This window comes from Synchiropus splendidus, chromosome 13, assembly GCF_027744825.2.
Source record: "Synchiropus splendidus isolate RoL2022-P1 chromosome 13, RoL_Sspl_1.0, whole genome shotgun sequence".
Classification (NCBI taxonomy): Eukaryota; Metazoa; Chordata; class Actinopteri; order Syngnathiformes; family Callionymidae; genus Synchiropus; species Synchiropus splendidus.
This window is the reverse complement of record NC_071346.1, coordinates 4,908,596-4,921,158: the sequence shown is the minus strand read 5'-3', so window position 1 is coordinate 4,921,158 and position 12,563 is coordinate 4,908,596. Positions and strand designations below refer to the sequence as shown.

General features: G+C 44.3%; 1 protein-coding gene across 1 annotated transcript; it reads right to left on the bottom strand.

Moving 5' to 3' along the window:
* Positions 1-3,540: 3,540 nt before the first annotated feature.
* On the bottom strand, positions 3,541-10,751 carry myadmb (myeloid associated differentiation marker b). Its single transcript, XM_053883303.1, has 2 exons — positions 10,635-10,751; positions 3,541-5,904 (listed from the first exon to the last, which is right to left on the bottom strand). Exon 2 carries the CDS (start codon positions 5,871-5,873, stop codon positions 4,992-4,994), a length of 882 nt encoding a protein of 293 aa, XP_053739278.1. The 5' UTR covers positions 5,874-5,904; positions 10,635-10,751; the 3' UTR covers positions 3,541-4,991.
* Between the last annotated feature and the right edge of the window lie 1,812 nt (positions 10,752-12,563).

Below are 12,563 nucleotides of genomic sequence, written 5' to 3'. Positions count from 1 at the left end.
GAATTTGAACAAATCAGAGTTCGAACAAAATTTTGACATTTTTTTGCTTCAGATTTTGAAGGGAAATCCAGAACGCCCCCGAAAAAAGCTGGAAAAGACATACCGTGTGCGGACCGATCAGCCGAAAGACGTCACTCACTCGGCAACCCCTCCCACATGCAGCGGCCACACACATAGAGGAACAGCCACCTGCAGCACTCTACACTCCACATTCACTCCTACAAAAGACTATTTTAAGGCTTGGAACGCATTGTTTCTTTTTCCATTCATTGTAATGGGAAAAATCGATTCAGATTTCGAACAATTCGCTTCCCGAACGGCCGTCTGGAACGGATTGTGGTCGAGAACCAAGGTTCCACTGTATCTTAAAAAATAACTTCTGTTAGAGATTACACTGGTATCACAGAAAAATGTGTTAATATACTGAGGTCACCGGAAAAGCGATGACTTTTAAATGTTTTAAAATTGCATTTTTTTTAGTCTAAACACATGCTAAACACTAGTGTTTAGCTGAAGATCTGAGGTTTCATTTGACTGTAAATTATAATATGTACTCTCACATTGTAAGACGCCGAACTGATCAGACCCCGAGAAAATCTGGACCCTACACCGTGAACTGGTTTGCCGAGCCCCGATTAGGGTGTAGACTGAATCGCGCCCCCTGGCGGACGCTTTCACAACACCGCTCAGAAAAACAAGACGAGTGAGGTTTGTACAACTAAGTTTCAGTCTCCCTCACTCATCTCCGCTCTGCTCTCGCGTTCGACTGTCGTCCAGTGGAACAAAGAGATGAAAGCAGAATGGATCTGAAAAGAACGGCGTCATTCCTCCTGCTGACACTTTTACTGGTCCATATGCTTCCTCGCTGCCTTAAATGGAAACGAGAAGAACCGAGGACCGATGCTGGACGCAGCGTTTCCGAGCTCTGAACGTCTTTTATGACGAGTTTGGAATCTGTTGCTGTAAATCTTCGCTGACGCCCGAGTGTTTCTCTTCCAACTTTTCTCTCGCGACTTGAGAGCACTTGGAGTTCAGCAGTGGAGCTGAAGAACTTCACACATGACATCCGTTATCACTCGAACCTCACCAGAATTAGTCATGCTCTTTTAAAACCTTTCTCCCATATAACATGCTTTTTCATCCTGGTTAATGAATGTTTTACTCACATTACTTCACTGTTATTTCCAAGATGTTATGGCCATTGATTTATTTCCTGTTTAATATATTTAGTCAGCTATATATAAAAAAAGATATGTTTATAAATGTACCAAAGTTATTATTTTTTCACAATAACGTACCAGTCATTTCCTTATTTAAATTTTTCTCCATATTATTGGACTATTTGTTTAAATTATATCGATTGTAAATTACAATATTATCAACTAATTTCATGCATATTTCTCGGTGATTTCTTTGTTTGAGAACAGCCGTCTGAGGAGAGGGAAGTGAGAAAAGAGGAAGTAAGTGGATGAGTATAATTTTCCGTCTCTTAGTAACGAACTTCAAAGTTCAGGTTAATGCAAGACACGAGTACTTCCCAGAGAAGCCAGCAGGTGTCGCTGTTGTAACACCACACGCCGCTGACTCGAGTTGACGGACAGGCCCAGGTTCCGTTGGATGGACGGTGACGACGGACGTGAGTAGAAAGATCGAGTCCCGGCGGAGGAGAGGACCAACTTTGGAAGCTTGTTGCCACCGTTTGAGCCCGGAACTTCTAAATTTGGCTCCAACATCTGAGGGGTGATCATTCTTCAAAGCTGGAGCTGGGGCTCCTTCTGAGTTTGTTATCTGACATTTAAAAAAGTGAATCTCAAAATATACCTTGTGGATTGAAAAGCTCAAGGCCCAGAAATTAAATAGTGTAAACAGAATGTGGTTTTAGTTTTCACAGGACAATTTTACTGTTCAGTATTTGTGGTTAATCTTACAATACATTACTGTCCTCCTCCTCCACCCACGCGTAACACATGGTTGTTCCCCTCCAAACACAAACACACATCCTCTTCAGATTCCCTCCTATCTGACACCATATACTTTGGAAGTTTCCAATCCTTAAAATTCTACCTCTGTTTGCTAGGAAACAGGCTGTTGAGGTGTTTGCAGCCAGCCATGTGGATTTAAAGCTCTTTTGAGCCACATAAATTGGATCATTTGGATCAAAATTTTGGACAAACTGACCACCCAGTAATGTTAAACTGGCTCTGCTGTGAGTCTCTGCTGGATCACAGGCTGTCACTGATCAGCTCTCATGACATGTCAGGAATGTTATTGGACAGAATCCTTTCCTTATGAGTGAAAGAGCAACAGTGCTTCTCACTGTCGAACTTTTGCACTTCCTCACGTCGCTGTTGCCGAGGTAACTGTTTGTCTTTTGCTCTGTTGAGCAGCAGGAGTTGCAAAAGTCGTCTTCCTGTGTCTGACTTCATTTCTGAACTTGATGAAGTCAGGACTGAAAAAGCTTGTGATGTGTAGGAGTGTGCAACCGAGCCACCGTTATTTTAAAACTGCAATAACAAAGAAGGTGGAAGCTAAAAAAAGTAGTCCTGGTGGAAAAAAAAAAAAAACATCATGATTGTCTTGACCTTTAAACAAAGTTGAATGGAAAAACTCGCAACTGTCGAGATAAAAAGATGACGCTGAAAAAGTTTAGAGGCAAACTGCAAAAATGTTTTTAAGGTCACTGAGAGGTCGCCAAAGGTCACCACTCAGGCTGCATCGGAAGTCTCTATGATGGAATGTAACAGGACTGCCTTGTTTGGTGATGAAGAACTGTCCGTACATCTGCTTGTGATCGAGATTCTTCTGCAGCTCTTCTACAGGTCAAACCAGGACACGCTTGGAGTGTTTTTGATACTCCTGTCCTCCCTTCAAATTTAAAGTCTTCTTTGAAGTTTATATTTTATCATCAGTGCAAAATCGGGGTCTCTAAATCAAACCTCTCAAACTGCCACTAGCCGTGAAAGAAAATGTCTGCAACATCATAATGAAATGAAGGTCATTTCAAAATGGAATGAGCCTTCTAACCTCGAAATACTCGTAGGAATCATATCAAACCTTATTTACAGCAAGTGTCCATTTATTTTACATCCAAATAAATGTATAATTTCATGTGCTTTAACGTATTGAACTCAATAGTTTCTGAGCTTCATGATTTTTGTCAGTGAAATTTTATTTTGTTTACGTTATTATAAATAATATATTCAACAATTCCCTGCTGAAATAAATAATAAGAAGTAATGAATAATCAATGAAAATTTGGTTAAAGAAAATGTAAAGTTAGACTACAATTTATACATTGAAATGAAAAATAAATGGAATGAAAAAATAAAACTAATCCAACCAAATGATATATGTTATGTTGTGTTGTGTTGTGTTGTGTTGTGTTGCGTTGCGTTGTGTTGCGTTATGTTGCGTTATGTTATGTTATGTTATGTTATGTTATGTTATGTTATGTTATGTTATGGATTTTTTAAATAAAATAAACATAGAATGATGGTCGAAATGAACAACAATGGAGGACAAACGCAGACACTTGTCTGTTGTGTGGCTTTATTCAAATACTGGATTACATGCTCCAACAACACTGACGTGTGGTCGAACTGTGGAATACAAAAAGTGTCTTGTGTGTCGTTTCTACTTTTCATTTGGTCTCAACAGTAGTCCAAAACAAAGATGTCAGCAGATCATTCAGGGAGCTACAGTATTTAAACCAAGTGCTCTAATATATTCTTTCAGTTGATTGTAGCTTGCAAATATACACACACACATTTATATATATACTTCTTTTACAGGAGCAGAAGCTGTATATTGTACTTCAAGTATTAAAATGTGGGACCTGTTTGGAGAAATACAAAACTGGTTAGCTGCAACAAGTCAGGAGACAGTTTGTTTGAAGTCATTACACAATTTGCTAAATTCTTTTGAAAAGCGAGGCGGCCGGATTTAATATTAGTTGAAGCTGCTTGGCAGAATATATTCAACAAAATATAGACGGTTTGTGTCATCGCCATGCTTTATGTTTGCATGCACTTTCCGCCCTTCGGCAAGTGATCACGGAAGGTTTCTGACCGTATGACCCAACAGCGTGTTCCAGCTCATGTGTGTCGCGTTTTTACGCATCAGAAATGATCGGAATATTAACACTGACTTTCCTTGATATTTGGTTTCTATCCTCACGCAGGAGGTCTCATTCACACTGAATCAAATGAAGCACATTCTCAACTGTAAAATTAAGGACAAGGTATTTTTTCATTTGCTTTTAAAAGCAATAGCTTTGACGCTAATGTGGCTAACTTGCCTACCTAACCTGCTTAATAATTGCCTCTGCTGGTCTGAGGCAAATAGTTTTATCAGGTCGGCTCATAATATGATATCCATAATGTCATATTCTGGCAGTGATATAGCTCCATTTGTTATTAATCTGTTTGTTGTTCATTCAAATGGATGCTTAGAGTGTTAGCATTGTTAGCTATCACTGTGCTACTTTGATATGCCATAAAAACAGACAGAAAAATCCTGATGTATTGCCTTTGTAAATGTAAGAACATGTAATCGTGGCAGTAGAAGCGTCTATGCTTCAAATAGCATGTTCATATAATGAGAAATATTGAGTCCTATTGTGCATTATCTGACCTCAAGCTAACTTAATAGACTGTAAAAATAGATGTAAAAAATACATTGCATGTGAAAATGATGTCGTCCTCACATTTCCTTTTTTTGTTGTCCTCACAGAAGCTTAAAATGTAAGTTTTGTCCTCCTCCATTTCAATTCAAATGAATTGTTTGTTCCAAATAAAAGCATTTTAGTGCTTAGAATTCAGGGTGTGAAAAACAGCTCCCGAAACTGTTTGGCATGTAGACATGCATGTGGACTTAATACGTCCAAGAGCGAAACATAAAAGCCGTCTAAATTCTAACAGTTGAAAAAGAATGCGCCAAATTTAAATCACCGTGGATCAAACCGCTGCCTGACATCTCTCTGTTTTCTCCTCTCAGGCGCTGACAAACACCAGGCGTGCGGAGTAGATCAGGTCGGCCAGGTAGAGGATGAAGTTGGCGGCGGTGAGCACGGCGATGGCCACGTACTTGTCCCACACGCACAGTCCCACGTAGCTGCTGCAGTTGGGGGGCCTCTGTTTTGAACCGCCGTGCTTGGGGTCAAAGCTGAAAATGGGCCAGATGATGGTCGCTGACAGGTACAGGACCACGGCCAGGAGGGCGTAGGAGGAGAGGAAGCGGGCGAACGGGAACGGCAGGCAGCCAGTGCACTCGCCGACGCACACGATGATGATGATGGCGGACAGGATGAAGCAGATGCAGTACACTGCCAGGCAGTATCTGAGGGCGTCGTGACGGTCGTACAGATTGTTGTCGCTGATGAAGACGAAGATGACGCAGGCGATGAAGGTCTCGCAGACTTTGAGGAGGCCGGGAGCCGTGGCCATGTAGCCAGCGACCTCACCCGGGCGTGCCTTGCTGATGCTGACCTCGACCATGTAGGCGACGGTGGCCAGGCAGGAGAAGACGGTGGAGACGATGCGGAAGTCGCGGACTTCGCTAGGTCCCATGGAGCCCTTGAGGTAGTACAGTGGGAAGATGATGGAGGCTGACAGGCAGAGCAGGGCAGCGAAGCAGGCGAAGGTAATGGGGAAGTTCTTCCAGGACACGGGGGCTCTGGTCTGCAGGCCGAACAGCTCCACCAGGAGGACGAGGAGAGTTCCAGCAAAGCTAAATGCCCAACAGAAGATGCACCAGTCACCGACACCGCGGTCCATTCTGGCCCCGTGGACAGCAACGGAGAAGGAGATGCAGGTGAAGACCAGCGCCGCCAGGCGGGTCCACAGAAGGGAGCTGGATTGCAGGACGATTGGCATGTTGATTTTTGACTCTGGATCTTCACAAAAACTGCAAGAAGAAAACAACATCTCATTAAGTGCGACCTCGAAAGACTGAAACGTTCTTTCATCAGTCTCGAATCTGCAATTTCACCGCATGGTTGGCTAGAACGGATGACTCACGGCAGTCATCCACAAACTCAACTGCGTGACTGTTTCGCCAACAGGCACTTGTTTATTCAAGACATTTGTGTTTGTTGAACACAGCATGGTGGTTGTTGGTCACTCCTGACTTGGATTACGCATTTGCTAGAGGAGTCTAGTGTTGGGTACATCAGGTGGCTGAGTGTCCAATAACTTCTGGGTCTACTTAGGCTCGCACTTTCTGGCATTTATTTTACAAGATTACAATTAACATCCAACCGCATGAGGGCACCAGGCAGCTGCTGCAAACAGGCCATGTTCCGAGGAGCACAATGCCTGGATTGTATTCGTGGGAAAAACAAGTGAAAGCATGAAAACACAATTTCAGACCACAAATAATGACTCCACTGTGGCTGCGGCGCATTTACATCTGGCTGGGTAATCTGGAGAACAGGCCGTATCAGAATCAACAGCATTCCTGCAACAAGATAGCTGACCGTCTCGATTGGGAGGCGGCCTCTGCGCCCAGACCTCCGTTGAGCTGTTGGATAGTCTGCAGCCGACCATAAAACAGAAGTCTGCCCTGTATTCAGTCATTTACGGAATTTGACACGACCTTTTACGTTGACACAGTTGGCCTGGTCCACTTGTTTTAGCCGCTACAAATGGCGTCAGGAGTGGGACGAGCTCCACCAGACCACAGTCCCACTGCTGTGAGAGTGAAACAGGAAGGCACCTTGCATTGTTTGCAAAAAAGTTTTCTTCATCTTCATATAGCCAACCATGGTCTTTGTGACCAAGGCAGAGGAAGTGTTGCTTTGCAAAGAGGCTGTTGCTACTGACTACAAAACACAGTGAGTGAACACGGAGAATCGAAGACTCCACTTGTGAGCACGACCACACACCCCTTCAACGTGTTCTCATCATCTCACAAAACATCTCCCACACTGTTTGACGTGCAGAATGAAGCTCACTGTCCAGATGTACACACTCCCCAAAATGTTCCTGAGGTTGTTCACACTCAGTCCTTTCCGAAATAAACAGACAGGACTCTCAATCAAAGCAGGTTCTGATGCTCCACTTGAAGTTATATACATAGCTAGACTTCTTCTTCCTAATAAAATGCCACTCATTTCATCAGAAAAGTGTGGAGTGGACAGGATAATGCTACGTGTGACGGCAAATCCGCTGGAGTTGTTGTGTCTCTGAGACATCATCCATGAACATTTGTGTAGACGATTGTTGAAAGTATAATTCATCCATCCCCCACCTCCCCACCCTCGAGCTGCCGTAGAAGGTTCCACTAAGAATTATTAACCCCGCCCCCCCAAATCCCAGGTGATGTCACCGTTTTCTCCTCGACAGTTGGTGAAAGATTTGTGTGGACAGGTGGTCATTCATCCACAGACTCAGTCGCCCAGTCGCCTGCAGTCTCCCTGCCGGGTCTTTAACTTAATAACCAATTCTGCTCGTGATTCAATCGGTGGTGGGTCATGGAAGCCAACGTCTGCTCCCTGACCTCTTCCTCCTCTCCAGTGGATTTATCTTGGCGACTTGAGACGATCGGATTGTGAGGCAGACGAGTAACAATGTCTGGAAACACATTTTCACCAAGACCTCTTGGCTCCAGCTGTCAGGCTCATGAGGATTTGTGTTTCGATCGGTTCCGGCTGGATCACCAGCGAGGAGAAGACACCAGAAGACACTGCTTTACAAAGAAGCTTGACAAAGATTGACTAGATTCATTTGATTCCAATTTGATATGTTTTCACTTGTTTTCACTTTGGCTGGATGCAGATGGGTTTTTGAAAATGGGCTGACGTTTGGTTTAGCCATAAAAAATGGGAAATCCCTTTTTACTTGATAAACCAAAGTTAGCTTTTATCTCCACCCAACCACTTTGTTAGGTCAGGTTGCAGGGGCAGCAGCCTCAGTGAAGAGGCCCAGACTCTCAAAAAAATGTCTCCTTTTAGTTTGACTCAATAGACCACACCCTAAGGTCTGTGATCTTGTTCTTTGGGTCACTACAAAGCTGGTGACCATGAATATCCACCAATGAAGAGGGCTGCCTTATGGCTCAACTCTTTCTTCACCACAGAGAGTCTTTGACTTAGAGGATCAAATCCATCCTCTCCATTCGGCTGGAAGTCATTACAGTGAGATTTGGAGGTCCCTGGACTCAATAGGCCAAGATCATCTGCATGAGAACCTGAGGTCACAAACTGAAGAATATATCTCAACCTTGGCCTCCCATCTTTCTGAGACATGCAGTTTTGCTGGTGATAGATTCGGCCTCGAGTTACACAGGGAATGAAGAGTCTATGTTACTGGGTTCATTTGACCTTCTGTCCACTTGAATTGTGGTCTCTCTGGAACAACATTCTACCTCTTGTGGAGGTCTCCCAGTGTATTCTGTCCACCTCTGAGCTTCTTTTTCACATGCTGATTTAACACTCTGTTAACTCTAGCTTAGTTGCTGTACTGGAAAGAATATATGACACGTGCTCCATGAAGTTTTCCAACTGCAAGTCACTCTTTCATCACACAACAGAGCCAGCAACTCGAAGAAAGGCTCTTCTTTTCCTCCAACTCTGGGGGTATACGATGGAGATTTTTATGATGCAGAAACGCTGTCGAGTTCTCTGCCTACACTCCCAGCCTCCCGTGACGACGCCACCGCCCACTTGGCTCCACAAGCTCCGAGCTCTTGTTCCCAGTTTACACAGGGAGACAGTTATGGTCCAGGAGAGAGGCCTTGTTTACATTAGTCCCATTAAACAGCCGTTTAAAGAGTCGCGGCTGCTTAGGTGAAAATCCGGACGGGGTTGAGGTATGAAGACAGGGTGCAGGGCCAGAAAGGGAGGGGTGTGCTTTGCTGGATGTTTCCTGGAGCTTGAACAAGCCAAGTCCACAACCTATGTGGACCATGACACTTCCAGCTCAGACATTAAAACTCCAGGGAGGGAAGGCGTTACTCTTTCGATCACCTGTAGTCTACTGCTAGTCTTTCTTTTGGCACCTCATATTAGGTCCACCATGGTTAGCCTTCCAACTACACACTCTATTTGTCCAAATTCCGACACAACCCACCTTCTTCCCAACTCCACTTGAGTTGTGGGTTCACTTCCTTCATACCAGTTTAGGTTCCACCAACCTTCATGTTAGTCAACCCTTTGAGTGCACTGCGGTGCCCCCACCCCAGTTTTGTTCTCAAAAAACACAGTTTGAAAGAGAGCATGGAAGAAATACTTTCAGACAGATGTGCACCGTATGTTTGAGTTTGAATCCAAGTGAGGTGTTCGCCGTGAAAAGGACACTCCTGGAGCAAGGATGGGATCAGAACCCTGCTCCTCCTATAAGCATCTACCCTGGGTGAGTGGTTCCTCCTCTACTCATTGTAGTCGATGACCACAATGACTGACTGTTTAACTGTCAGAGGGATTTTGGTGGGGTGGGGCCGGGGACAGGCCCTTCATAAATCAGAATATTTTGGGGGAGGGCTGTAGCTACGCTGGGAGGAACTCTGGGGAAGCCCTAAGCCTCAGCCACAGACGGACACCGTTTTAAACAGGGTGATGGAGTAGAATAGCAGGAGAGTGACTCACCGTGGGGCCCCTTCTCTTTCACCGCCACACCCCCCCATCGTCCCCTTCCTCTCTCCATTCTGGTAAGATTTTCCAAGGCGTTGATGACTTCCAGATGTGTTCTAGTCTGGCTGCTGCTGAACAACTAGGAACTTTGTCATATTTGCCAATTTCTTTCCTCCCTCTTCATAGTTCTCCCTCGCTTTTCCATCATCGTCCCTCCCCCACCCCCTCCGCGGTGCTCCCACTCCAGCCTTAAAGTCAGACTAGCAATTACCCGTCATGTAAACCACTCAAAATAAACGTAAAGGCCGGGTCATGATGGAAAAATCAATCCCGCCATTACTGCGCGCCCAGGAGAAGCATTAGAGGCCAGATAAAGGGAGGACAGAGAAAAAGCAGGAGGCAAAAGTGTCGTTGGGGAGAGAAGCGAGGAAAGCGTGACAGGACGACACGAACACTTCCTCAGATGGAGCCGTGCTGAAAATAGGCGCAGCATTCGGCAGGATGTGACACCGTCACGGTGCTCGTAAACAAACAGAGTTCACATCTTGTTTCATCTCACGGTCGAACATGACTAATTCAATTTGGCCCCCGATTCACTTAGGACAACAGCTCAGTTTGTGTGGCTCACAGCGAAGAAAGCAACTTCCCCTCCCGGCTGTTTGAATTCAAAATCTGATCGTAGGTGAGAATCAGAAGGTGGCAACTTGACAAGCACATGGTGGTGGAGAGGAAACGCGAGGGTGACAGATGTGTGCTCTGCTCGCGCTCATTCATTGACAGCGGCGGTGGGTGTGCCGCGTGCCACACCCTGCCTCCTCAAACTGATGCACAAACAGGTTGAGGTATGGTAGAGCCAAAGGCCGCACTTGGAAAAGTAGAAAAAACATCATTCAAATTAACTTTTTATCCTCATTTCTCTTCAGATTTCCATTCAGATCCCTTGTGCACGCAGCTTATCAAACCAAATGCAAACAGTTTGTCGTTTGGAAACAACATTCCTAGGAAAAGCAACAAGTTCCCTCACATACACAAAAGACAAAAACAACAACTCCTTCAGTGACTTTACCTGCAGTTTGTTGTCTTCAGCTGCTCCAACACATTCAGAGGTTGAGAGTGCGACTCCGGACTGCAGCTGCCTGACTTGACTGAGCCGTAGCTTGAAAAAAAAAGGTGGGGGCTGTTCCCCGCCCAGCAAACCAAATTAGGCGTCAGATGTGTTCAGCATTTCTCACATCTGTCCCAAACCCTCGCCTGCTCCACCCTCGTACCGCGGGACACACACGTGCACATGCGGACTTACTACAGAGCGTCGACTGCAAGCAGGCTTTTTGCATTCTTTTCACAAAAAAATCAACAGATGTGGAGCAGAACAACATGGAGCAGAGCTTGATGATGAGTCGCCTTAAAAGGAAAGTGCACAACAGAGCAAACAATCTGTGTTCATTCTTAATTCACCCTTTAAAAGAATAAAATTAAAACAAACACTGGGAGTAACATTTTTGCCATGAATAGTGCTGTTCACTGGTATGGAAAAGATAGAAATCAAGTCACAAAAACAGAATAAAATAAAATGATTATTCACAAATTAAAAACACAAAGTTTTTTTTTTACTTTTACAAGTATTATTGCAGTTGTTTTTTCATGCCTTAAGTCTCCATCCTTCCAACTATTTTCATCTAATGTCGGTCAGATGTCCCTTTCCCAGAACCTCCTTCAGTTCTTGAAGAATACTGTGGCGTTCTAGTGCCACCTGAACCTGTCATGGGTCTGACCTCCTACCAGCATCTCTTCTACCGGCACTGGTTCTATTCTAAGTCTCCAGATGGTGACTGAACTTCTATCTCTAAAACTGAGAACTTGTTCTCACAGGTGAGAGTAAAGATCCACGGCTCAATCCCTCATTCGTGAAGAGCCCAAGATATTGAACTCTTCCACCTAGGGAGGACCTCATCTCCGACCTGAGACTCCGTGTAACCGAGTACAGTGACTTCACCATCTGCTGCATGCTGATCAGTTAAGTAACTTAAAATTTCAATAATATCTATTAGATATATTAAAGTAATACATGAATTACCAAAGGTGGCATTCTTTCCTTGTAGTTCAGATTAGTATTTATGGTAGTATTTGGTAATCCCCTCCAGGTGAGGTCACTTAAAAGTGATGTAATTGTCGTTGGAACTTCCCTTCATCGGTCGAGTATCTCTGTTTCCTGACTCACGTCTCTCTCCGCTTGTGTTGCTCTGTGTTGCCCAGCAACCAAGTAGCTCTTTCCCCTAGGCAACTGTTCTTGTTTAGCTGCGGACAGTCGAAGGTTTCCTGATCATGTGAGAGTGAGAATAAACTAACTCCAGCATTCTCCCTAGATTCAGTTAGCTGCTTTAAATGACCCTAACGTGATTCTGTTGTTCTACAGGCGGAGAATGTTGAACCAGATTGTGTGTTTTGTCCACCCTGCTCTCTTATTCAGGAGCATGGTGGATGGGGTGGCATGTTTTTTGCGATGGTTGTATGTTTTTTGAAGAAGTGATGGTTGCATATGGAAGGAATCCCGAGGGACTCAGTCCAGTTGTGGTCACTGACTTTATTATCTCTGGAGGGTCAGATGACAGGAGGGTAAGATAAGTGGGATGATGCACATGAAGATTCTGAGATAGACGGAAGGGTGGGTCGATGGATGAGTAATCGGTTGTGTAAATGGATAGAATGTAAATGGATAGAAGAATGGCTTAATGGGTGTGTGGATCGATGGCGAAATAAATTCATGGTTGATTAATTTGAAATGGCTAGATGAAGGGTTGTTTTGAATGAAAATGGTGACTCGAGGGAAATGCAAAAATAAACAGATGCTAGAGATTGATGAATAGATGAGGATAAATAGGACTGATTTTGATAAGTGGAGGTGAGCAGTTGCTTTTGTCTGATATTTATATTAAAGGTGGATTGAGAGTTCACCTCAGGATCTCACCATTTCCGAGTTTTGTCACTAGATGGCGCC

Bases quoted from the DNA above. Each gene is read 5' to 3' on its own strand.
- myadmb (XM_053883303.1), bottom strand. From the start codon at position 5,873: ATGCCAATCGTCCTGCAATCCAGCTCCCTTCTGTGGACCCGCCTGGCG.